Raw genomic sequence first — 27,780 nt, forward strand, 5'->3', positions numbered from 1 at the left:
AAAACCATAACTTGAGGCACTTTTGGAGACACACTGGCTTATGGAGCTGGCGTGAGAAATAAGGTAAGAGGCTGCTGAGTTTGGGGTATTTCCACACAAAGGCATATATGAAGGCTCTGAGGTTTTTGAACCTCTGGGAAGACTATTGCCAGCTGAGGCTTGGCTGGTGGCAGAACCTTGAGGTGATAGTGAGAGTAGCACTATTCCAGTCCCAAGGTGGAGGAACACATTATAAACTCCCTGCACCAGCACAGAATCACAGATTTGTAGAGCTGGAAGGGACCCCGTGGGTTGTCTAGTCCAGGGATCAGCAAACTTTTTCAGCAGGGGGACGGTCCACTGTCCCTCAGACCTTGTGGGGGGCCAGACTATATTTTTTTTTTTGGGGGGGGGAATGGAACAAATTCCTATGCCCCACAAATAACCCAGAGATGCATTTTAAATAAAAGGGCACATTCTACTCATGTAAAAACACGCTGATTCCCAGACCGTCCACGGGCCGGCTGCACTTGGGTGAAGGGAGCCCAAGGAAGGATGGGTGGGTGAAAAATGAAGAAGAGGTTTAAGTCCTACACTTTGCCTGATAAGATGTCTCTCCCCCCCTTTTTTCTATTTCCCCCAAGTGATAAAAGTTACCCCGTTTGGGAAAAGCAATTAACGCCGTGCCTTGTCAGCACCTGGCCTCTACTGGGTCAACACGTCCTTTCTGGAGGCGAGGCCGCCTCTCCCACAATGCACCGAGCCCCACAGGAACCTGGTTAATGCTAATTTAGTCAGTTGTTTCCTTCAGAAGACCTTGGTCTAAATGCAATTACACTGCAAACAAGCTAACTGGTACTGCAAAAGACCCTCTCCCTCTCTGTGCTCTGCCCAGGGAAGTCTCTCTATGTATGTACATAAAATTACCTCTCCTGTTAATAGGAGGAGATCTCTTTCAATCAGTCTTGCCTTGCCAATATGGAATGCATATTCGGTAATTTAGCAACACTTATTTCCACCCTCCCATAGCCGAAGCCTCAGCGATCCGATGAATTATTAACATATTTCCTCTTATGAATTTGCTTGCCTTTTAAAGTTATTTTGGAAATTGTTTTGATGCTCTCTTTTCACTGAAAACAGCTATTTAGTCAGCATTTTTAATTAGTCCTTCCCAAAGGGGCCTTCTCCACTAGTTTTTTTTTTGGTTTAAATGACCTTTTGGGGTTTCTTAATATTTTGGGAATGATAATTCATCACTGGATTTCAAGAAAGCAGACGGCAATTTAGGCATGCAGTAATTTTGGCCTGTCACATTATTAAGTAATGCATAATTCACCGGGAGATTAAAGTTAATGTTTCTGTTTCCCCTTAGGTGCAATGGGAAAGTTCTGCTCAGAGCAAAGGCAGTGCTGGGGTTCATGGTCCATACACAGCCAAGGAAATAAAGCGCACTGCATTCTGCAACATGTCTCATGCAATCACTCCTAAACATTAATTTACCTTGTTGTCTAGGAAATAACAGAAAGACAAGAAGGGAAAAGTCCCTGAAGCGACACTCAATCCCATAAGCACTACACTTTCCCTTTTCCTGTGAAAGGGTTGCCCATGTTTAAATGCAAGTGTAATATGTAAAATGTTATATAAACACCAGCAACTAGGAAACACTGGCCTGCAAGCGCTGCAATTGGAGAACATCCTTTACCAAAGATGTCATGGGCTTTGAAGATGGTTGAACTCAAGACACAAGGGAGAAACGTGCTAAGAGGAAGGCACACTTGGCAAACCCTCACTGTGATCAACTCCCGCCCAGGAACCTATGTCCCCACTGTGGAAGGACGTGTGGCTCCAGAATTGGGCTCCACAGTCACTTAAGGACTCACTGTTTCCTAAAATTATGAATAAACATACAAATTGATCTTGGCATCCAAGAGTCTTCCTTTCCTCCTTGTCTGGTTGTTTTTATTTATTTGAGTGGTATTCTCTTACATTTTATATGGGGTGCGGGTGGCGCTGTGGTCTAACCCACTGAGTCTCCTGAGCTTGCCGATCCCAGGTTGGTGGTTCGAATGACTGCAACAGGGTGAGCTCCTGTTGCTCTGTCCCAGCTCCTGCCAACCTAGCAGTTCGAAAGCACGCCAGTGCAAGTAGATAAATAGGTACTGCTGCAGCGGGAAGGTAAACGGTGTTTCTGTGTGCTCTGGTTTCCGTCACGGTGTTTTGTTGCGCCAGAAGCGGTTTAGTCATGCTGGCCACATGACCCACGTGGCGCTAGCTCCCTCGGCCTGAAAGCGAGATGAGCACTGCAACTCCATAGTCATCTTTGAAAGGACTTGACCATCCAGGGGTCCTTTACCTTTTACCTTTTATATCCTGATTGTCCATATAGTTAAAGCTATGGTTTTCCCAGTAGTGATGTATGGAAGTGAGAGCTGGACCATCAAGAAGGCTGATCGCCGAAGAATGGATGCTTTTGAATTATGGTGCTGGAGGAGACTCTTGAGAGTCCCATGGACTGCAAGAAGATCAAACCCCTCCATTCTGAAGGAAATCAGCCCTGAGTGCTCACTGGAAGGACAGATCCTGAAGCTGAGGCTCCAATACTTTGGCCACCTCATGACAAGAGAAGACTCCCTGGAAAAGACCCTGATGTTGGGAAAGATGGAGAGCACAAGGAGAAGGGGACGACAGAGGACGAGATGGTTGGACAGTGTTCTCAAAGCTACGAACATGAGTTTGACCGAGGCAGTGGAAGTCAGGAGTGCCTGGCGTGCTCTGGTCCATGGGGTCCCAAAGAGTTAGACACGACTAAACAACTAAACAACAACAACAACAACTTCCTGATTGTATTCTGTCAAGAAAACCAAGGTGGTGTGTTATGTGGCTGGTCAAGACATGGACCAGACCCAAAGCTTGAGTGAAGTGCTGGACTCATAATGCCTTCAGGCCACACTGATGTTGTCTATGGGCCATGATGGTTATGCTCTGCATCCCTGGCCGGAGGTGTTTTGCTGGAAAGCACAGGGGAAGAGGGTCCTCCTGGTAGGTTTGCTGCAGACCTTTGGGTGGCCACTGCGAGGACAGGTACGTAGCTTGGGGGTACTCCAGGATCCTCTGCTGTCGCTTGAGGCTCAAGTGGACTTGGGGGCTCTGAGTGCCTTCCATCAACTTAAGCTGGTACCCCATCTGGACAGGGATAGCCTAACTTTTTGTCTTTGCTCTGGTAGCCTCTAGGCTGGATGACTGCAATGCGTTCTCCATAGGGCTGCATCTGAAGACGGTTTGGAAACTTCAGCCAGTGTAGAATTTGGCAGCCACGTTGCTCACCGGGAGAAGACAGTTTGAGTATATTACATCAATCCTGGCCTGACTTCACTGGCTGCCAATTAGTTTCTGGGCCCCAATCCAAAGTGCTGGTTCTGACCTATAAAGCCTTAAACAGCTCAGGACTGCAATACCTCAAGGACTGCCTCTCTTCATATGAACCTACCTGGACCCTGAGATCATCCTCTGTGGCCCTTATTTGTGTGCCTCCTCCAAAAGAGGTCCGGCGGGTGGCAGCACGAGAATGGGGCCTTTTCTGCAGGAGCTCCCCATTTGTGGGTAGTGGTTAAGAGCGGTAGTCTCGTAATCTGGTGAACCGGGTTCGCGTCTCCGCTCCTCCACATGCAGCTGCTGGGTGACCTTAGGCCAGTCACACTTCTCTGAAGTCTCTCAGCCCCACTCACCTCACAGAGTGTTTGTTGTGGGGGAGGAAGGGAAGGAGAATGTTAGCCGCTTTGAGACTCCTTGGGGTAGTGATAAAGCAGGATATCAAATCCAAACTCCTCCTCTTCCTCCTCCTCCTCCTCCTCCTCCTCTTCTTCTTCTTCTTCCCCCAGGGAGGCTCACCTAGCACCTTCATTGCACACCTTTAGATGCCAGGCAAAAACGTTCCTCTTCAACCAAGCCTTTAGCTGATTAACATTCAATGCCCTTTTAAAATGTGCTTGGTGGAAAGAGCAGGGATATTGTTTTGCAGTTTTGTTTTACTGATTTACTTGTATTTATGGGACGCAGGTGGCGCTGTGGGTTAAACCACAGAGCCTAGAACTTGCCGATTAGAAGGTTGGCGGTTCAAATGCCCGCAACGGGGTGAGTGCCCGTTGCTCGGTCCCAGCTCCTGCCAACCTAGCAGTTCGAAAACACGTCAAAGTGCAAGTAGATAAATAGGTACCTCTCCGGCGGGAAGGTAAACGGCGTTTCCGTGCGCTGCTCTGGTTCGCCAGAAGCGGCTCAGTCATTCTGGCCACATGACCCGGAAGCTGTACGCCGGCTCCCTTGGCCAATAAAGCGAGATGAGCACCACAACCCCAGAGTCGGCCACAACTGGACCTAATGGTCAGGGGTCCCTTTACCTTTACCTATCATGTATTTTATTCTGTGAACTGCCCTGGGATCTTATGATGAAGGGCAGTAAATGAATGAATGAATGAATGAACGAATGAATGCTGGACCAGATGAGCCACTGGCCTGATCCTGCATTAGCCTCATCGTCCTACATACCCAGTTATAACAGGTTTAGGTGTGAGCTCCAGTTGCTCAATCCAACTGCTGCTCATAATTGCCACCGTTCTTGACTGCGCCACTGGCAGAAATTAACTCCACCGTTGGCTCACAGCTGCTTAAAGGCATTATAACTACAGGAGCAGAGGGAGAAAGGTATACGCACACAAGGCCTAAATAGTTTTCAAGAGTTTGTTTCTGTGTTTGTTTGTGCCCCCCTTCCCAAGTGTTAAATAAGAATTTAAAAGACATTACAGGAGATTGCTGGCAAGGGAAGCCGGAAATGCAAAAAGTAGCCATCCAGAAATGCTTATTACGCCACCTGTGTTCGTCTGCAAGGGAGTTCTTAGAAGGAGCTGGCAGTCGGGAGACAAAACAAGCAATTAAGCTCAGCAGAAAAGCCCGGCAACAAACACAGTGCCAGGCAGCGACTGTCAGGCTGAGTGTGGGGACTGCAAGCCTCGACACGAGACCCAGAAGCTGCCTCGGGCTTTCGCCAAGTGACATTGACAGGTGACAGGTCCCAGGCAGCCATTTGCTGAGGAACTGGCAGAGTGCAAGATGGAGGAAAGGAAGAAGAGTCACAAAATGTGTAACCAAACTGGAATTAAAAACGACAACAGCACGGGTATTTTGCAAAAAGCAAACAACACCAGGATCATTCTACTACCATGATTCGCAATATGGATCAACCTTTACCCTGAGATTGGCTCTGGAGACCTTGCCTCTTGGTTCAACATTCAGGTTGCTTAGATTGGTGGGCACCAGACCAGGGGTCCTGATCCATGGCGATGCCGCCACCAAGGAAAGGTGATGTCCAAGCAAGGTGGAGATAAGTAGGCCAGGGAACAGATGGAAGGTGAGGTCAGGACTGTGGATGAGGAGCAAGGTATCAGTTCAGGACCATGGCCAGCGCCTTCAACAATATCATGGAGCTATTGGAAGAGCCTTAGGTCGTCGAGATGGAAGCTAATTCTAGACTTTTTCTAGGCAGTGGGGTTTCAGATTGTGGGGATTGCTTTGGAATAAGCTCCCCAGAGCTCTCCTGATCCTTCATGGAGCTTGTGGTCCAGTCACTGGAGTCCAGTGGCAGAGATGTCTCAAGTTCAGGGCATGGGATGTGGGCTCTAGCAGTTTCCCATGAGAAGGACTGGGCAGGTGATTCATCTCCTCTCCATCTGAAGATTCCTGGTCCAGAGCCATGACAACAGGGTCTTTTTATTGGTTGCCCCTAGTTTGTAATCATCCCTCCCAAAGGATTGGTCCTGTCTGCAGCAACCTTCAAGAAGCTGTGATGATTTTATCAGTTGTTCCCTTGGGCTTTTGCCCAAGATTACGCTATCAAGGTCACTGGGCTTATTTTAGATCACTGGGTTTAGACTGTTGGTTATTGGATTCCAGAATTATATTTATGCCGAGTTGACAAACGTTTTAAGCGATACCCAATTAGCATTCACTGCTCACTAGCTTTCTGACATTTTGTTAGCAATTTGTTTTTAATTACACTATATCATTGCAGCTTGTAAGTTGTCCAGAGAGAATATTTGTTCTGAAAGGAGGCCCCAAAATCCTTTGAACGAATTAACGAACAACCTGGAGAAGATTGAAGGTGTGCAAAAAAAAAAAAGGGATAACTCTCTCACGCTGGCCCTGGCTTTCTTCGGAGGCTCAACCAAGAATTAAGAACTGATCAGGGTGTGGGACCTTCATCAATCTTGGGGCATCAGCAAACACATGACCCCATGACCCTCTGGAATCAGCCTTGACGGCAGAAGTGATGGAGACAAGGAGGAGCTAGGAGAGCAGCTACCACTTTCACAAATGATGGGAGTTATCACTCTTCCACCGGCTACAGCCGACTGTCACAAATCCCAATTCTCCCCTTCTTGTCTTAGGAACGGTGGGGCTTTTGACAACTGAAGGAAGAACGCAGATCAAGGAGACGGAAGGGTGCTATTTTTGATACTTTCCCCACCACCTCAAGAGACTGCCAGTGATTAAGGAAGTTTCAACACAGGGAAGAGAAAGAAATGGACAGGTGCTGCTGGCTGGATGTCAATCAGACCGACAGGCAAGGGAAGCATTTTCCCCCTTCTCTCTCTCTCTCTCTAGCTTCTACAGTGCTGCTATACTGCCTGTTTTATAACTATTGGTCAGAACTGTTCTATGAAACCAGGAATGGTTGCAAAACAAAACAAAGTGGTGAAACAAATGTCCCAACAGCAAACACAGTGGGTTTGGATTAACCTAGCTGTTCCCAGGAGCAGGGTCATTCATTCATTCATTCATTCATTCATTCATTTATTTATTTAATTTCATTTCACCCATAAAATATTATTTATTTATTTATTTATTTATTTATTTATTTATTTATTTATACCCTGCCCGTCTGGCTGGGTTTCCCCAGCCACTCCGGGCGGCTTCCAACAGAATATTAAAATACAATAGTCTATTAAACATTAAAAGCTTCCCTAAACAGGGCTGCCTTCAGATGTCTTCTAAAAGTCTGGTAGTTGTTTTTCTCTTTGACATCTGGTGGGAGGGCGTTCCACAGGGCGGGTGCCACTACTGAGAAGGCCCTCTGCCTATAACTTGGCTTCTAGCAGCGAGGGAACCGCCAGAAGGCCCTCGGAGCTGGGCCTCAGTGTCTGGGCTGAACGATGGGGGTGGAGACGCTTCTTCAGGTATACTGGGTCTTTGATGCTGTTTAGGGCTTTCAAGGTCAACACCAACACTTTGAATTGTGCCCAGAAACGTACTGGGAGCCAATGTAGGTCTTTCAGGACCGGTGTTCTGTGGTCTCGGCGGCCACTCCCAGCCACTAGTCTAGCTGCCGCATTCTGGCTTAGTTGTAGCTTCCGGGTCACCTTCAAAGGTAGCCCCACATAGCGCTTGATTGGTAAAAAACCACAAAACTCACACACCCTTCAAAGCAGCCTGCAAAACAATAAAATGTGGGGGGAAATTGCAGCAATACTTGTTAAAGTTGAAATACTAAAGCAGCCTGTGAAAGAAGAGACCAAGAGGAGAGATGATATCCATCTTCAAATAGCTCAAGGGCTATCACATGGAAGATGGGGCAAGCTTGTTTTCTTCTGCTTTGGAGGGTGGGACTCGAACTCATGGCTTCAAGCTACAAGAAAGCAGATTCCGACTCAACATCAGGGAGAACTTTCTGACATTAAGAGCTCTTAGACCATGGAGGTTGTGGGCGCTCCTTCCTTGGAGGTTTTTAAGCAGGGGTTGGATGGCCATCTGTCATGGATGCTTGAGCTGAGATTCCTGCATTGCAGGGGGTTGGACTAGATGACCCTTGGGGTCCTTCCAACTCTACATTTCCGTGATTCTATGGTTCTCGGTTAAAATTCGCACCAACTTCCTAAGCACTTGGGTTGGCTTCTCTAAACAAGTATGTTTTGCTGTTGTTGTTTAGTCGTTTTGTCGTGTCCGACTCTTCGTGACCCCATGGACCAGAGCACGCCAGGCACTCCTGTCTTCCACTGCCTCCCGCAGTTTGGTCAAACTCATGCTGGTAGCAAAGAATGTTTTAGCAGGTGCCAAAAAGAATACAGTGAAGGCGCTTGCTTGATGTCAATAGGCAGGGAGTTCGAAAGTGTAGGACCTGCCGCATGAAATGATTGAGTTCTTACAAACAGGTATTATGTGGCACTTGTGGAAATCCCAGTTCTGCAGAAGGAAGTGGTTGAGTGGGCACATTTTGGGTAATGAGATCTCATAGGTAAGCTGGTCCCATGTAAGGGGTTATATAGCTTGGCCCAGTAATCTTATTATGATTTTAAAATCAGATTCTAATTTTAGGTTGCATGCTGTCCCTTGGGACCGGGAGTTCATTCCTCCTAGAATACCCCAAATGCCTTAGACTTTGCTGCCTGCACTGATTCTGCCGATTCTTGAAGTCCCCACCGTTCCATCTCAAATTGGTAATTTGTGATCGAGGAGTTCTTCATGTCCTTCAGTCCAGAGTTCTTTCCCTTCCAAAGGAAACTGATCTTACTCAGGCCGCCCTGAGCTTCCCGCAGCTCAGGAAAAGGGGGGGGATCAAACTGAGAGGGCTCAACTTTGGGTGACGAGACGTTAAGTAAAACAAGCTGTTCTGGTTCCTCCTGAATGCTCCTAGGTTTCTGGGAAAAACGTGATCTCTAGTTGTTAAGGGATTCAATTAGGCAGAAAGCAATGGAGGGAAAGCTGGAAATTCACTGGGAAGTAATAAAATAGACAGGCAAAAGCCTTGTGTGTTCCTTGGCTTAAAAGACACAGATGTCATCCTTGCTCTGAGGCCGACGAGAGGAAGAGGCTGAAATGTTATTTAAGCTGCCAAGTTCGGTCATGGCTGGGACTCATGTGTGCTAAGAACATAGTAAGAGCCTACTGGATCAGGCCAGAATCCATCTACTGTCACAGTGGCCAAACAAATGTCTGTGGGAAACCAGCAAGCCGGATATGAGTGTCAGGAGTTCAGCCTACACTCGAGTAGGACCCTGGTAGAGACTGGCATGTTCTCTCCCTCCTGGTCGATCGTTCGGGAGCTTCAAAAGCTTTCTTCAGCCTGAAATTCACAGCGACCAGTGCCAACCGACACCAGCACACTTAGGGATCCTCAGAGTTTGCGCATCCCGCGTGACAGACCTCAGCAACTCAGCATTTTGGCTAATCTACTTTATTTACATATAAACACACATGGAACACTGCAACATGGCTCCCTCTCTCTCTAGCATCAGACAGCAAAGAGAAAAAGAACAAAGGACAATTCCTGCTCCATGACTGCAGTCATGGGATTGTTGTCTTTCACATGACAGTTTCCGTTTGGACTCCACAGAGTGGAAAGTGATGGAGACAGGATGTTTGTGTTGCTGTGTTCCGTGAAGTGGGACTATTGTCCTTTGTTCTCTTTCTCTTTGCTGTCTGATGCTAGAGAGACATCACACACACTCAACACCGGCCCCCCAATCTGCCTCGCAAGTTGGAGCATACAATACAGGTAAACCAATGGCCGAAGTCAGTTCCTGTTGGGCTGAACTTATCACGGAATTACACTCTGGCTTTCTAGCAAACAAGCAGTGCCGACAAGCCGCCTCAACACCGCTATAGAGACAGAAGAGTGCAGGGTAAAGAGAGAAGCAAGAGATATAAAAAGGACAGTGATGAATTAGCCCGATGTGTAAAATGTAAAGGCCTCGCCTTCTTCAAAATATCTGTGCTGTGCTGCATTATTCATGAGCGGCAAGAGGGTGAGGTTTGGGGGGCGGTGGGGGGGGGGGTGTTGTGAAGCAAATGACAAAACTCAGAATGAGCACCCATACCGAAATCGAGCATTTTATGATAGCAAATCAAGCTGCCGAGACAGATTCCGAATGCAAAGGACGTCTCTCCGCATCATCTTGATGAACAGATAACAAGTGCTCTCGTGCCACTAGATCATTCCCTTTATTGATTTCCCGGCCACTTACTCCCGCTGTTTGCTTTGTATCCTTTAAGCCATTTTTAGCTGTCCGTCACCATAAAGATTGGCACGGGAGATCCGCTTGCGGTATCGAGTCGCCGGCTTCCCAGGGCGACACCCAAGAGCCCTCTTCTCAATCTCTCTGGAGTGGCGAAAGGTCACTGGATTGCAGTAGAGGGCAAAACGCTTGATGCCTGCGTGTCACAAATGAATACGGGGGCAAAGAGCACTTGCATGAAGCGCTAAGTGCAAGCTGCTTCACTGTGTCTGGCCTCCAAAGCCCGGACCCGATAGATGCTCAAGAATCAGTGCACAAACAGCGGTATGTGGATCTAGGGTTATGTTGAAAGGAACACAATTCCCTTCCTTGTCTGCTCCAGAAATACCCTTGCAGAAGGAAAGAAGTTTAATTCTTCAGGTGTCCACTGGAGAGTCCAGTTTTCAATTGGAGAGGATGGGAGCAGGCTGATGACCAAATTGCTGCTGCACACTGGATTATGACCCGGAGCCCTTCTTGCCAACCATCTATGGAAGTGAGGGTGCCAAAGAATTTTCCACCAGCAACTCAAGCCCCGGATGTGCTTGCAAGGAGGCTACAAACCCCAGGGGCTAGACTGCCCAGGTCTTCCTGTGTGGTTCTGGACTCAGGACACATCCAGAAACCAAGTTCTGGCTTACGGCTTAACGAGCCACAGAAATGCCTCTTTTTTGCTGGATTGTGCTTCATTTATGAAAAAACAAACGTTGCAGGAAGGCAGAAAGCCGTGTGTTCACTCTCCAAGAGTGTGTGTTCTGGGCTCTACTGGCAGGAGATGCAAGGAGGAAATGCAGTGCACAGATGTTTGTTGTTGTTTAGTCGTTTAGTCATGTCCGACTCTTCGTGACCCCATGGACCAGAGCGCGCCAGGCACTCCTGTCTTCCACTGCATCCCACAGTTTGGTCAAACTCATGTTCGTAGCTTTCCAGCCATCTCATCCTCTGATCTCATCTCATCCTCTGAACTGTCCAGCCATCTTATCCTCTGTCGTCCCCTTCTCCTTGTTTCCCAACATCAGGGTCTTTTTCCAGGGAGTCTTCTCTTCTCATGAGGTGGCCAAAGTATTGGAGCCTCAGCTTCACGATCTGTCCTTCCAGTGAGCACTCAGGGCTGATTTCCTTCAGAATGGAGAGGTTTGATCTTCTTGCAGTCCATGGGACTCTCCTCCAGCACCATAATTCAAAAGCATCAATTCTTCGGCGATCAGCCTTCTTTATGGCCCAGCTCTCACTTCCATACATCACTACTGGGAAAACCATAGCTTTAACTATACAGACCTTTGTTGGCAAGGTGATGTCTCTGCTTTTTAAGATGCTGTCTAGGTTTGTCATTGCTTTTCTCCCAAGAAGCACAGATAGATTTTGCAATTCCTCCAACCAGTATCTCTGCGGACTCTGCACAGTATTCAACAAAGCAGTTCCACTAGTGCAAGGACCTTCGGCTGAGCAACAGAACTTGACCTTCGTCTCCTCTCCTCTCCTTGTGTGCTTCTCCCAGGTCCCCCTAAATCTCCTCTGGGTCGTCCCCCCCCAATCCTCCACTGAAGATCTGGGGAGTGTGCAGGGAGAGGAAAGGGAGGGAAAGTTAGTGGAAATCCTTGCGTGAGCAGAAATGCTTGACTGGCTACTGCCCCTACCCTCTCCACTGGCATTCTGCTTATCATAATGATGGCAGATGGTCTCCTGCACAAACGTGAGCTTCCTGATTCATGGGCACCGCAAGCAGAAACCAAAACAAAGCATTGCAATGCAATGTGGTGCATTTCTGTTCATGCCAGCCATACCCTTCTCAATGAAACTCCATTCCACTCCCCCACCTGTTTCCTTCCATTAACTGCCAGTCAGAATTTGCGTCCAAAGACGCAATCCTCATTGGGCTATTGTAGGGCTTCTCCTTTTCCTTTAGGCTCCCCCCTCCAAATATATATATATATATATGTGTGTGTGTGTGTGTGTGTGTATGTGTGTGTGTGTGTGTGTGTGTGTGTGTGTACTTTTGCAAACCTTGGGCTGGGGCAGGGAACTGTGGGCCTGCAGGTATTTGCCGACTTCTGGTGCGTGGACATTGCACATTTTTGGCTACCAATGCCTGGAGAATTGAAACCGCTATCAGTTTATACAGGCAGGTTTCCTAGCTAGCTGGTTATGACGGAATTTAGAGCAGCCTCTTTGCGGGGAGAACCTTAGGCGAACTGCAACAGGCAGGCAGGGGAAACCTTGCAGGTCATTGGGCTGCCAACTGGAAAAGCTCATTAAACGTGACATCAAGTCTACACGTAACAAAACCTACCTGTCTGTTGGAAGAGCAAACAGACCCAAACAGAAAACAGCAGCAGCAGCAGCAGCACCCAGCCCCAAACACAACCTCATTAGGTATGGCTCTGGTGTGATGTTCACTTAAAAGGAAGTTCCTGGGAGACAGAAATGCCACAGGAAATGTTTTTTTCTGCAACCATCAGCTGGGATGGTGGTGGGATGACATTTCCAACAGCATCTTCCCAGTGCAGGCTTGCTTATTACAAGGCTCGTGTTGGCACTGGAGAGCAGATCACAGCTTGTTTACTCCCCCGAGATTGGGAGATTGATAACTCTGGGTCGCTGGCCTGGAAAAATAACTCCTACCTACAGGATGAAGGCAAAGGGTGGCGCTGTGGGTTAAACCACTGAGCCTCTTGGGCTTGCCGATCAGAAGGTCGGCGGTTCAAATCCCCACAACGGGGTGAGCTCCTGTTGCTCAGTCCCTGCTCCTGCCAACCTAGCAGTTCGAAAGCACGTCAAAGTGCAAGTAGATAAATAGGTACCACTCCGGCGGGAAGGTAAACGGTGTTTCCGTGTGCTGCTCTGGTTCGCCAGAAGCGGCTTAGTCATGCTGACCACATGACCCGGAAGCTGTACGCCGGCTCCCTCGGCCACTAAAGCGAGATGAGCGTTGCAACCCCAGAGTCGTCCACAACTGGACCTAATGGTTAGGGGTCCCATTACCTTTACAGGATGAAGGGAACCTGGGGTTTTCTTTAGCAACACCCCCTTGCTGACTATTTTGGACCATCCCTGCCTGCGCACACAACAGAGTGAAGTGGTAGATCGCTGAGGCAACTGGCTGCACCACTTCAGAGTGCAAAGTGGTGTGGTGTGTGTGTGTGTGTGTGTGTGTGTGTGTGTGTGCCATTTTTGAACACTCCATGCAAAAAACATGGACAGAGAAAATAGTTTCTCCTTCTCCCATAACATCAGACTCCTGGGTAGCCAGAGAAGTGGAAAGCCGGAAGGCTCTGGAAAGATTCTAAAATTACTTATCCACACAGTGCAGGGTTTAAACTATGGAACTCCCTGCCACATGAGGCCAGTGATGGCCACCAGTTTGGATGGCTTTAAAGGAGGACTGGGCAAATTCACGGAGGAGAGTGCTAAGGATGGTTGGCAGTTGCTGATTCATTCCAGGGTTGCATGTTCCTGACTCCTATTGCCAATGGCTACCAGCCGCATCATGGACTGGATAGCTCAGTTGGTTAGAGCGTGGTGCTGATAGTGCCAAGGTTGCAGGTTCAATCCCCATATTCCAGATGATACATTACCGTGTATCATCTGACCCGTCTACTGTGATTATTAAGTTTGCAGATGACACCACCATAATGGGTTTAATAACAGGTGGAGACAAATCAGCGTATAGAGGGGAGGTCCAAAAAATATCTACATGGTGCCTAGGGAACAACTTGCACCTTAATATCTGCAAGACAAAGGAGATGGTGTTGGACTTTCGAAGGAAGAGAGGAGAACTAGCCCCACTGTACATCTGGGAGGGCTGTGTGGAGAGAGTCTCTTCCTTTAAATTCCTAGGAGTTTATCTCAGTGAAGACCTTACTTGGAAAATAAATAACAACCCAGGTGGTTAAGAAAGCCCAACAGAGACTCCATCTCCTTAGAGTATTGCGGAAGAACGATGTCAATCAACATTTGATGATTGGACACAACAGAAAGTGTCCTTTCCTACTGCATCACAGTGTGGTACGCTGGTTTGACAACATCTGATAGGAAGTGCCTACAGAGGGTGGTGAATACAGCACAAGATATTATGGGCTGTCCCGTGAATCTGCTGGAGGAAATAGCGGAAGAACGTTGCCTCAGGAGAGTGAGGAAAATTCTCAGGGATGATTCACACCCTGGCCGGCACTTTCTTGATCTCCTGCCCTCGGGCAGAAGATTTAGAAGCAGGATTAGTCGCACCAACAGGGTAAAGAACAGCTTCTACCCGTGGGCTGTTAGGCTGCTGAATGAAAAGATAACAACAGGGCAACTGACTTTCGGGTTTGGTGGGTGTGTGTCAGTAAATGAGGGGAATTAAGACTAAGAGAGCTGAGTGGGGGGTGCTGGTGTAATCTCACAGCATACAAGTTGTACAAGCGGCAATAAAGTATTTCAATATTCAATTTCAATTCCTGCCTTGCAGGGGGTTGGATTGGATGTTCGTCAGGGCCCTTTCAAACTCTACAACTCTATGATTCTATGACCCTGAGCTCAGGTCTTGCTTGTGGGCTTCCCATTGTGGCATCTGGCTGGTCAGCCAGGAAAGCAGGGATGCTGGACACAACAGCCCTTTGCTCTCTTCCAGCAGGGCTCTTTCTTGCGGCACAAGAACACTTTTGATCCTTGTCAGGAATGGGGCAAAGGAAAGCACTTACCCTCCGTTGAAAGGGTTCTCCCCAGGGATGATGTGTGTGCTGTCCTTGCCAACCAGGAATTTGATCCGGTCGTAGAACGAATAAAGGTTCTGCTGCGACACAGGGGGCTGTGTCTCCTGTATGATATCCAGGGGGTCCGGGGAGCCAAGGCAGAGGGTGTTGGTATGGCACAGGGGCTGAAGGCAGCAGTCCGGATCCATGCAGTCCATCAGTCCATCTGTGGGTCGGGCAGAAAAGGAAAGATACACACTCAATAGGCATCGTGGGGAAGAAGCAGCAGGTGGCCACAGCAATACAGTGGTACCTCGGGTTACAGATGCTTCAGGTTACAGACACTTCAGGTTACAGACTCCGCTAACCCAGAAATAGTACCTCGGGTTAAGAACTTTGCTTGGAGGCCCCATTAGCTAAAGTGGTGCTTCAGGTTAAGAACAGTTTCAGGTTAAGAACAGACCTCAGAATGAATTAAGTACTTAACCCGAGGTAACACTGTATTAAGATTTTTCTAATTACAGTGGTACCTTGGGTTACATACGCTTCAGGTTACAGACTCCGCTAACCCAGAAATAGTACCTCAGGTTAAGAACTTTGCTTCAGGATGAGAACAGAAATCGCGCGGCAGCAGCGGGAGGCCCCATTAGCTAAAGTGGTACCTCAGGTTAAGAACAGTTTCAGGTTAAGAACGGACCTCCGGAACAAATTAAGTTCTTAACCCGAGGTACCACTGCACTCAGGGCAAGACTGGACCCCAGTATAGCAGTTTGGTGCACCCTTCCCTCTGCAATTTGTGAGACTCTCCTCCTGAAAACACATCTTTCTACTCAGGCCTTTCCTGATCCTCTAAGCTTCGATTCTCCTTCTTTGCTCGCCTGCTATTTTTTATTTTATTTTGCTGTTTATGCACAGTATCCATGCAACTCACTCAGCCAGCACAAGGATTCCCTTCTCAGTAGTGGCGCCTGCCCTGTGGAACACCCTCCCCTGAGATGTCCAAGAGATAAATTATTGTACGACCCAGCACTCGACATTAGCCAGCGTTTTGACCACTTGTGACCACTGGGCGCCAGGATGTCGCCTGACATTTCTACTATCTGAAGATGAGGGTACTTGGATCTGGGCTGTTTTCACACACACTAATACCCCATCCTGTATAATTCCCTCCGTTATGTTTTATCTGCACAATTGAAATGAATTTCAGGAACCAAAATGCTTTATCTGCGCAGCCTGAGCAGGAGCAGTGAACAACGTTGTAGTTAACTGATGTCTCTTGTCTTCACTTACCCCAACCCCACTGCCCTGCTCCCAGTTGTGAAGAATATTCTTATATTACGAATGGTCTGTGTTCACCATTAAGAAAAAGAGGTTGGAATGGGCCAGTGTATATGTGTACCAGCCCTGGATCAAGTGACTTTTCTTCTTTAAGTTCTCAAAGCTCAAGGTTGTCATCTGAACTAACCAGATGTTTTAACTGAGAATCAATCACAGTCAGTCCACCCTTTGAAAAATTAGACATGAGAGCCGCCTTACCCCAAAATGGCAACTAGAAATTCCGTTTTGGTGACTGAAACCCTGGTTTAAGAAGCCATTTGGTGCCTGGCTGATATACCTGAGTTCCTATTAAGAATAATAAATAATAATTTTTTATTTATACCCTGCCCTTCCCGGTTCAGAAAACTGGGCTCAGGGTGGCTAACAACAAATTTAAAACACTTAATTGATGCAACTAAAAACAGCATAAAATACAGTATAAAACATGAATAACAATAAATTCAGAATTCAAAAATCAATTTGGGGGGGGGGGGGATCCATCCAATAAACATTAGATGATCACCAGGGCTAGCTGGCTAAATTAGTCCTATTTGGGCCAGCGAGGAGACCAGGGGAGAATTAGCTGTGGGATCCCAGAGCGTGTAATCTTCATAAAAAGAGGGGGGGAGGAGGGAAGGAAGGGGAATAAAAGATCAGGCTAAGTTCAAATGGAAAGCCAGGCGGAATAGCTCTGTCTTACAGGCCCTGCGGAAGGAAGTTAAATCCTGCAGGGCCCTGGTCTCATGGGACAGAGCATTCCACCAGGTTGGTGCCAACACTGAGAAGGCCCTGGCCCTGGTGGAGGATACTACTGATACGACCTTCTGTAGATGTGTGAAGGCACCCTGTATTGAGAAGCTTTCCATGCCTGATGTTCTGTTGTGGTTCTGTAAATTCTGGGAAGTATTTCTGCCCCAAAATTGATAGGGTGTGGGGGCTGTGGGAAGACTCAGGCAGGGACCTTACCTAGTCAATAGCTCAGTCTCATAACCGCTGAACTGTACCAGCTCAGGTTTATAAATGTGGCTTTGGTCTCCCGATGCCCAGAATAACCAGATAAGCGATTGTGGGAAGAGAGAGCAACATTATTTATTAAATCCTTGCTGCCAAAAGACGCCATGTTGACAACTGGTTTTTTTTATGATCGTCATTTTTATTTTTATTTTAAAAAAAGAAAGAACACAGTAGCAAGGGTCCGTTTATTTGCTTCTTTCTCTTTGAGGCTTCAAGCCTTCCTGGTTTAGTGTGTGTGTGTTTCTGCACAGGTTGTGTGCGGCTGGATCTGCCCGACACACGCAGCTCCTAAATTTTCCTGAGCCAAAGGGAGCGTAATCCTGCAACACCCATTAAAAGTCAAGGGGAGCTGAGGATCCGCTTTCAGAGAGTTTTTAAGAGCCCTAAAGATGTCGGGGGGGGGGGGGGGGAAGGAAAGGTCCTTTGTCATGCTAGCAGAATAAAGGAAACAAGGAAAGAGGAGCGGGCAGGAGGGGAAGAAACCTCAGCTGCACATGGACAGGAAGGAATATTAGGTGCAAGGCTGCGTCTGCAGCATCCTTGCCTGGTCCCAGATGCTCCGCTGATGGTTTCCCCCCCGAAACACATGCCTACTGCTATTGGCAGTTTCATTTTGGCCTTTGCAGTCTTAATCTGAGGCAGAGAAGCCAAGGCGGAAGCCAGCAACGGATGCAGTCATCCGTTCCAGCTGTCCCGCTGAAGCGGATGAGAACAAATTGCAAGCACACGGGGACCTGACCCAGGTTGGAACCGAAACAGGGACAAAGGGGCATTGGGAGAAGGGCCACCGATGGCTATGAGCCACATTGGTTGTGCTGGGGCCCCACAGTCAGAGGCAGGAAACGCTTCTGAATGCCAGCTGCTGGAAGCCACAGGATGGGGGAAGAGTTGCTCTCCTGCTCAGGTGTCGCTTGCAGCTTTCCCACAGGCATCTGATTGGCCGCTGTGAGAATAGGATGCTGGACTAGATGTCCCATTGGTCTGACCCAGCAGAATCTCCTTCCGTTCTTAAAGGTAAAGGTAAAGGGACCCCTGACCATTAGGTCCAGTCGTGACCGACTGGGGTTGCAGCGCTCATCTCGCTTTATTGGCCGAGGGAGCCGGCGTACAGCTTCCGGGTCATGTGGCCAGCATGACTAAGCCGCTTCTAGCGAACCAGGGCAGCGCACGGAAACGCCGTTTACCTTCCCGCCGGAGCGGTACCTATTTATCTACTTGCACTTTGACGTGCTTTCGAACTGCTAGGTTGGCAGGAGCAGGGACCGAGCAATAGGAGCTCACCCCGTCGCAGGGTTTCGAACCGCCGACCTTCTGATCGGCAAGTCCTAGGCTCTGTGGTTTAACCCACAGCGCCACCCGCCTCTCTTGTATTAAAAACCAACAAATGCATTGGTTAGGCACACTTTCTCCAAATACATGCATTGTTGTACACACTAGTTGGCGGGAAACTGCACTGCAAAATCCAGAGGTGCAAAGGGGACAGCTGTGTTTTGCTTCACATATTATTATTGGTAGTTTCCAATTAAAACACAAAAATAATGATCAAATTTCTTCCCCATCCCATGTTCCAGTTATACTCCAAGCTGTCAGCTGAAAGCGCTACTTTGTGGGAAGAAAATTCTTGTGCAGGCATGTCCCAAAATTGCAGCGCGCATATATATATATATATATATATATATATATATATACGCGCAATATTGACCAGGAGCAACTCCAGCTTTGAGCAACACTCTCTGACAATAACAACCACAGCTTCCATTCTGTTTTGGGTCCAGATTGCCTGTCCAAAAACCCACATTTTTTCCTCTCCCCCAAAGGCAATTTTTGGTCCCCTCTCACAGAAGCAGAGATTACAGCCTAAATCCGCATATTTGACACATCTGGTGTGGTGAATGGCATTGCTGCTTTGAGCCTGTTGTAAACAGAAATGAAGACGGAGGTATCTAGTTTCGCGGGAGAGAAGAAAGTGTCCTTTGTTTTATAGCATGTATGTTTTTATACACTGGCGTGGGGGGGGGGGGAGAGCGAGAGACGGGCGCAGTTTCTGCACCTTCATTTCTAAATCTTTTTCCAAAGGAAGTAATCTGGGCCATTTACCACACCAGATGTCAAAACTATCTTAAGCATTCGATATATGTTTTGAAAAACCACAACCTTGGGTCCTTCTGCAACAGATAATCTCCCTTGGGTTTACTTCCAACCCCCCTCTCCTTGAAAAAGAATTGCTCTTGTAATACGGTAACACAGACAATGCTTGTGTTTTACTGCTGTCTTAGGAACAGGAGGGAGCTGACTTGCAGAGTCAGGACATTGTTTCCCTAGCTCACTATTGTCTACACTGTTACAGAAATTACTGGGGGGGGGCACATCTTTAAAGTTAAATATTACAAATATTATGCCTGAATATAACCTTTCAACTTGACGGCTTAGGGAAGTCACCTAGCTTTAAAAATAATATAAAATCATCTCCTTTCCCAGTTTCCTCCATTCCAAAGCTATTTTCCCCTTGAAAAAGGACTCCAGGAAGTTCCCAGAGGTGACAATTGCTGGGCTCATTGTTAGCCAAGGGAAGCCAAATCTCATCACCTGACTCGACTCAGGCTCCAGACATGCAAAGGAACTTCTATTGTACTTTTGGGTGGTGGGTACTTAAGACATATTTGTCTATGCCAATCTTATACCTGGGTCTTGCCCTGCCATGTCTCCTTGTGCTAATCTCGTACCAAGGACTTGTTTGGACACGTTTGCCAAGGTTAACCCCTCCCCTTTTGTGACACGTCAGTGATGTAGCAATGATGCTGTACGAACTGTATTCTGGGATATGGTGGGAAAGTTTTAAAAGTCTTTGTCACCCCATCCTCGGGGTTCAAATTTGCTCTTTGAACCTGTTGCGCAATAAACTTTGGTCTACAGCTATTTGCTCTGGTTGGCTGGACTCCTTCCTTTATTCCGCAGGGACCCGCGGGCTCTGCCCGATGAGCTGGGTGACTGAGCAGCCTCGCACCTAGATTTTTCCATAACAACACTGACTGGCAACAGCCAGGGACTAAAACTGGGACCAAGCAGATGATCCTCCACTGACCTATGACCCTTCCCCATAACTCATATGGCCCCTCACGACCGTATGGGCGACGTTGATGGGGTTTCCATAATCAAAAAAATATAAGACCATTGTTTATGTACGTGGTTACGGCAGCCAGAATAAGAGTGGCAAGAAATTGGAAAAATGAAATTTTACCAGCAATTACCGAGTGGCAAATTCTTATGATAGAATACCTGCAACTAGAAAATCGAGTGGAAAAATTAGAGGAATGTCAAACCAAAAGGTATTTAGGGAATGGAAAATATTTAAAGAATACTTGAAAATGTACAGTACGAACAATAAGATACTTGCAGAAATAGAATGATACTGATAACCAAGAATTATTTAAAATATAGTAGTGGATTATATATCTATATACAAAATAAAATAATATGAATCTGTGAAAAGAATACAGATACTATAAGTAATATAATGAGAATTATTGGAAGTTACATGTTTTAATTTGTTATGTAAGTGTATTATATTGTATTTGTTTATGTTTGTTTCTTTATCACTTCTTACTTTATTGTTTTTATTCATTTGTATCGTTTTCTGCATTATATGTTATGTATATTTGTTTATGTGAAAATTAATAAAGATTTTTCAAAAAACCCCAAAACAAATTATTAATTCCTCTATCTCCCTTGCAGTGCGATGTCTCCTAACTTCTAATCCAAAGTTAGCAGCCTACTAGAGCTTTCTTGGCAACAAGATCCTAACCTATGCTATTAATAGCCAACTTTAAAAACTCGGCTGACATTACTCAACATAACAGTATTGAAAGAAAAGTAAAAAAGACATGTCGCCTCAGGAGAGGTGGTTTAGCCTTATAAGAATTTAAATTTGGGGCAAATAACAGGTGTTTGGCGGGCAGGAGGGGTATCTATCTGCTTGCTCATTGGGGCAAGACGGTTTGAGCATATTACACCAGTTGCACTGGCTACCAATTACTCTCCGGGCCCAATTTAAAGTGCCTGTTTGGACCTAGGTAAAAGTAAAGGTAAAGGGACCCCTGACCATTAGGTCCAGTCGTGGCCGACTCCGGGGTTGCGGCGCTCATCTCGCTTTACTGGCTGAGGGAGCCGGCGTACAGCTTCCGGGTCATGTGGCCAGCATGACTAAGCCGCTTCTGGCGAACCAGAGCAGCGCACGGAAATGCCGTTTACCTTCCCTATTTATCTACTTGCACTTTGATGTGCTTTCAAACTGCTAGGTTGGCAGGAGCAGGGACCGAGCAACGGGAGCTCACCCCGTCGAAGGGATTCGAACCGCCGACCTTCTGATCGGCAAGTCCTAGGCTCTGTGGTTTAGCCCACAGCGCCACCCGTGTCCCTATGAAGCCTTAAATGGCCTATAAAGCCTTAAATGGCTCAGGACCGCAATACCTCAAGGACTGCCTCTCCCCATATGAACCAACCCGGACTCTGTGTTCCTCCTCCGAGGCCCTTCATTTGTGTGTCTCCTCCATGAGAGGCCCAAAGGTTGGCAGCGTAAGAACAGGGGCCTTTTCTGCAGTGTCTCCCCATTTGTGGAACGCTGTCCTCCAGGGAGGCTCGCCTGCTGCCTTCATTACAGTGGTACCTCAGGTTAAGAACTTAATTCGTTCCAGAGGTCCGTTCTTAACCTAAAACTGTTCTTAACCTGCAGCACCACTTTAGCTAATGGGGCTTTCCACTGCCGCCGCACCACCGGAGCACAATTTCTGTTCTCATCCTGAAGCAAAGTTCTTAACCCGAGGTACTATTTCTGGGTTAGCGGAGTCTGTAACCTGAAGTATCTGTAACCTGAAGCCTATGTAACCCGAGGTACCACTGTAATTTATTGAGCCAGACCACTTGTCCATCTAACTTAGCATTTCTGCACTGACCAATGGCAGCTGTCCATGGTTTCAGACGGGAGATGCCCCAGCCCTACCCAGCGATTCAAACGATCGAAGCCAGCAGCTGGGGCTCTCTGCCTGGGAGCTACAGACCTTTGCCATTTGGGGACATTCAGGGATACCACCCCCCCCTGCAATTTTCAGGATGGTGCAGGCCAACGGAGACCTGCAGTCTGACAAACCATGGTGGTGGGGTGCCTTACCTCCATCGTTGTCCTTCCCGTCACCGCACGCCGTCTCCATGGACGTGTCGCAGCCGGCCCCTCTCCAGCCCAGCTGGCAGACGCACCGCCACCCATTCATGTCGAGCGTGCACCTGCCGTTGCCGTTGCACAAGCCGGGACATCCCTCTGGAATGGCAGAAAGGGAAAGAACAGTTCCATCGCACCAGGAAGCCATTGGGAAATTAAAACAGGGTCGGGGAGTGAGAGGAATATGCAACCTAACTGTTGTGTCTAGACAAAACAGGGACTTGCAAGAACCGTGGTTAACAGTCTTCCCTGGGCCAGATTTAGGTTTGATGAGGCCCTAAGCTCCTGAAGGTAATGGGGCCCTTTATATGTCCAGCTGCCCTTTGTCAACAACAAATTGTCGGTGTTTTTGGTGTTGAATATATGCTATATGGTGATTTATGGACCTAATAGGTATCTCAAGCCATTTGCACATGTTGCCATGCAACCCCTCCATGCAGAATGTAGGCATCATATATATAGAAAGGAGCAAACCAGTGATGTTTTAGGGAGCAGGCTAGCAGGCGGGGCCCATTCCTTACATCCTAGGAGCCTACACAACACAAAACACTGTTGCTGCATGTAGGTTCTATTTTATTTGCTTTTTATCTTATATTTTGGAAACATCTATCCAGGTTCCCCCCCCCTTTGTTTTTGTTTTTGCCCCCCACCCCCCAAAGAGAGTGGGACCCGAAGCTATGGCTTGGGTAGCTTATACGTAAATCTGGCACTGAGTCTTCCATTAGAAAAGGAGGTTTGCACCATTTAAGTCAACATTTCTTTTTTTAAGAGGGCATGCAAGCCTCTAACCTGATTTGTGGGTGGTTGGACATGCAATCACAATGGAAGTATCTGGGAATGTCCTCCCCCCCCCTTAAAAACAACAACTTCTTTTCTCACCTCCAAATGGAATAATTTGCAAATTACTATAGCGAACGTAAAAGAAAGATTATGCCCTGCATCAATTATACTGCAATTTTTCTTATTCCAGAAAAAAAAAAAAACATGCGGAAGATTCATTTTCATTAACAAAAAACACTTTCTTTCACTTTGCTTCTTTATGCCATACATATGCCCACCAATTTATCCATGTACATTATCTCTCTTCTTAGCCAACTATTTACAAAAATAAAATACATTCTCTCTTTTAAAAAACCTACCCCAAAAAGTGCTGGGGATTATCCATTTTTTGCTTCCGCATCTTCATAAACAATTTCGTTACCTCCGTTATAACGGTATATTTTAAATAATCTAGTAATAAGCGAGGAAACAAAGGGCCAAGTATTTGAAAAGAACTGGCAGTGACGGATTTATCGACTGCTGGGAATGTCAACAAGGTATTAAACACGGAGTTTGTCTTATCGAATTAATCATTGATCTGTTCCGGTGTGTTGCTCGAGTCCTAATTTTGAGTACCTTTTTGTCAGAGCAAATCAAAACAAAGTTAAGGCAGGGCCTAGTGTAAATTATATAGTGTAAATCCCCCCCCCACTGTTTTTAGCAAAATAATTGCAGACATCCATTTTCATTGTTCAGCATTAAGCTTCTTGCATTTATCGTTGGCAAATTTCAATCTGAGTGGTGACTATAAATACGACATAACAATTCAGTACATCTACAGTGGTGCCTCGCAAGACGAAATTAATTCGTTCCGCAAGTCTCTTCGTCTTGCGGTTTTTTCGTCTTGCGATGCACGGTTTCCCATAGGAATGCATTGAAAATCAATTAATGCGTTCCTAGGGAAACCGCCTTCAGACCAGATTCGGGGACAGTCTGTCCCCCGACCTCTTCTGAAGGCTGGGGGGGGGGGGACAAGGGCTTTTCTTCCCACTGCCAGCCTTCAGAAGGCTGCTCTGAAGGCTGGCGGTGGGAAGAAAAGCCCTTCTTCCCACCTCCCGCCCCGCAAGCTCCGGGGACAGGAGGGCTTTGCTGCCGACCGCCAGCATTTTAAAAGCCCCTGCTGTCCCGGGGCGATTTTAAAATGCTGGCGGGCGGGAGCGAAGTCTCCGCTGCCCCAGGAGATTTTAAAATGCTGGGGGTCGGCAGCGAACGCTTCGCTCCCGCCCGCCAGCATTTTAAGATCGCCCGGGGCAGCGGAGAAGTCTCCGCTGTCCCGGGAAGGCAGGCGGGGGGAGCAAAGACTTTTGCCCCCGCCTGCCTTCAGAAGAGGTCCAGGACCTCGTTCCGATGCCCGGCGGCGGGGTGAGAGGTTTCCGCCTCCCCGCCCCGCTTCGGAGCAGCGTTCCGAAGCGGGGCGGCTGGGGCAGGTGTTCCCGCCCCCCCGCCCCGCTTCGGAGCAGCGTTCCGAAGCGGGGCGGCTGGGGCAGGTGTTCCCGCCCCCCCGCCCGGCTTCGGAGCACCGGGAGAAGCGATCTCCCCGCAGCCCCTTGCTTCAAAAGAGGTCCGGGGGCAGCGGGGAAGAAGCGCTGCGCTTCCTGCTGCCCCCGGACCTCTTTTGAAGCAAGGGGCTGCGGGGAGATCGCTTTTCCCCGCAAACCCTTGCTTCAAAAGAGGTCCGGGGGCAGCGCGAAGCACTTCCCGCTGTCCCCGGACCTCTTTTGAAGCAAGGGGCGGTGGGGAGAAGCGATCTCCCCGCAGCCCCTTGCTTCAAAAGAGGTCCGGGGGCAGCGGGAAGCGCTTCCTGCTGTCCCCGGACCTGGGGCTGCGGGGAGAAGATCGCTTCTCCCCGCCGCCCCTTGCTTCAAAAGAGAAGACCCGCTGTCCCCTGGGCAAGCTTCGTTTTGCGAAGCAAGCCCATAGGGAAATTCGTCTTGCGAGGCAACTCGAAAACGAAAAAACCTTTCGTTTTGCGAGTTTTTCGTCTCGCGAGGCGTTCGTCTTGCGGGGTACCACTGTATCCTTTGTCTGGAGTCTTCAGTCATTATCCTGTTTCCACTTAAACTTACAACCAGATCTTCCTGAGGTTCTTGTAACTTATATTTTGCCTAGAAGCATGGTGTGCCAGTGCTGTGTCCCTCTTTTATTCCCTGAGTGCATATATTCATATTATCATATTATCTCAGGCCCTCCAAGTGTCCCTATTTTTCAGGGACAGCCCCGGATTTACAGAAGGCATCCCAGTTTCTGATTTGATCCCTGAAAATCCTGCTTTTCCACAGGACATCCCTATTTTCATCAGAGAAACGTTGGAGGGTATGTTGTCACAGGAGAGTCTCCAGTTCTCTCAATTTTAGTTCATTGGAAAACTCAATATTTGTCCTAAGCAGTGGCAAAGTTCTTATTGGTGGTTGCAAGAACCAATGATCCCTCTATTCTGAACAAAATGCTTGTTTAACCTGGCGGTAGGCTGTATGAATTGTGTATTGCTTTGTAACGATTTGTTGGGTCTCTGGACCGTAATAAAGATTGTTGTTATCGTATTTGTCCTAAGCACTTCGTGAGAGTGTGGATGGATCTTAGTTCAGGATAACTAGTTCTGCTCTCTGAAATAGTTATGGTTGGCTAGCATATCTAGACTAACTGCAGTAATAATAATAATAATGATAATTTTTTATTTATACCCCGCCCTTCCCGGTTCAGAAAACCGGGCTCAGGGCGGCTAACAACAAATTTAAAACACTTAATTGATGCAACAAAAAACCGGCATAAAATACAGTATAAAACGTGAATAACAATAAATTCAGAATTCGAAAATCAGTTTAGGGGGGAAAATCCATCCAATAAACATTAGATGATCACCAGGGCTAGCTGGCTAAATTAGTCCTATTAGTAGAATTATTCTTACTATGGATGGGGAACTTGTGGCCCTCCAAGATGTTGTTGGACTACAACTCCCATCAGCCCTGACCATTGCCCATGCTGGCTGGGGCTGATGGGAGTTGCAGTCCAACAACAGCTTCCCCATCCTTCATTTGTAAGTCCCCTACTTCCTGCAGCAACACAATGACACTTTAGAAGACTGATGGGCATTTGTTGGGGATCGAAACCGGGAAAGGGTGGGGTGGGGTTTGGGAATCCAAAGGGTGCATAATTATAATCTGTTTTTTTTTATTCTGTTTTGTTATTAGTATGAAAATTGGGGAATTCGTGGAAGAGAATTTGGGTCGACTTTAGAAAAAGGTTTTAAGAATGAGCACTGATGTACAAATATTGATATTTATAAGGTAAAATTGGTTTTTCTAAAACGAACTAAATATAAAAAGGTCAAAAATTGGGGATAAGAACTTGCTAAACTAACAATTTGAATTGGAATATAAGAAGGGGAGGTGTGGGGAAGTCAGGGAAATATGTTATAGAAAATAAGGATTGTAAACTTTATGTGTTTTTAACTTTTTTGTTTTTTGTTTTTTTAATGTATTAAAGTGGAAAATCTCAATAAATATCTTTTTTAAAAAAAATAGAATTCAAGGGGAATCTCTTGTAGACTAGAATGTCAACATATGAATGGACTTTGGGCAAAGAGACCCAAATGGGAGTTTTTACAAGCTTGGTGCCAAAACCGAGCAAGCTTGAGGGCTTTTCTGTTAGTACAGATGAGCACCACCTGTTTAACATGGTACTTTGAGGGATAACGGACAAGCGGTGAGCACAAAATCCATGGTGCAGGAGGGCTACAAGACTGCTAAGCCAGGCCACTACTAATTTTTGAAAACGAGCTTTGAGCCTTGCAACTGAGCATCTTTTCTCCCTTCACCTCCTTTAATAATTTTATTTTTATTTATACCCCGCCCTTCCCAGTTCAAAAACCGGGCTCAGGGCGGCTAACAACAAATTTAAAACACTTAATTGTAAAAGCAGCATAAAATACAGTATAAAAACATGAATAACAATAAAATTCAAAGTTCAGAAATCAATTTAGGGGAAAATCCATCTAATAAGCATTATAAAGTCACCAGGGCTAGCTGGCTGAATTGGTCCTACTTGGGCCAGCAAGGAGGCCAGGGGAGAATTAGCTGTGGGGTCTCAGAGCGGGTGATCTTCATAAAAGGGGAGGGGGAGGGAAGGGAAATAAAAGATCAGGCTGAATTCAAATTAAAGGCCAGGCAGATTAGCTCTGTCTTACAGGCCTGACGGAAGGGGGTTAAATCCTGAAGGGCCCTAGTCTCCTGGGACAGAGCATTCCACCAGGTCGGAGCCATCACTGAAAAGGCCCTGGCCCTGGTGGAGGATAGTCTGACTTCCTTAGGGCCCAGGACCTCTAAACTATGGTTATTCATAGACCTTAAGGTCCTCTGCGGGGCAGACCAGGAAAGGTAGTCCCGTAAATACGAGGGCCCTTTAGCAAGCAGTGGAGGACAAAACTGGTAGCATCTGCTTCCAGGTTTAAATTAAACACAGTTTGTCATTGTGTTGGAACCAGGGTCTGTGTTAGTATTAGCTATGGTTTGCTGGAACACAGCAGGATCACAAAACACGGTTTCACCTCGGCTCGTTTCCGGAAGCCATAGTTTAAACTAACCAAAGGTTGCCCTTGACTAACCATAGTTCATTTGCACCTGGAAACGGATGCTTCTCATTATCTTCCATGGCACACAGCAGAGGAGAAGGTGAACAAACACGAGGGGAGACTGAGGCACCAGAGTGCCAAACCAAGTGCCATTATTGTTTT

At 47.2% G+C, this 27,780-nt stretch overlaps 1 protein-coding gene across 18 annotated transcripts in view; it reads right to left on the reverse strand.

The window, feature by feature from the left end:
• Nucleotides 1–27,780, reverse strand: part of TENM4 (teneurin transmembrane protein 4) — a 625,655-nt gene that overhangs the window by 73,116 nt on the left and 524,759 nt on the right. For all 18 annotated transcript variants that reach the window (XM_077926940.1, XM_028725942.2, XM_077926946.1 and 15 more), the window contains 2 exons: nt 22,185–22,331; nt 14,699–14,915 (listed from right to left, as the gene is read on the reverse strand). In XM_077926940.1, the coding sequence (XP_077783066.1) occupies nt 14,699–14,915; nt 22,185–22,331 (364 nt within the window). The remainder of the gene's footprint in view (nt 1–14,698; nt 14,916–22,184; nt 22,332–27,780) is intronic.

Source organism: Podarcis muralis, chromosome 4, assembly GCF_964188315.1.
Source record: "Podarcis muralis chromosome 4, rPodMur119.hap1.1, whole genome shotgun sequence".
Lineage (NCBI taxonomy): Eukaryota > Metazoa > Chordata > Lepidosauria > Squamata > Lacertidae > Podarcis > Podarcis muralis.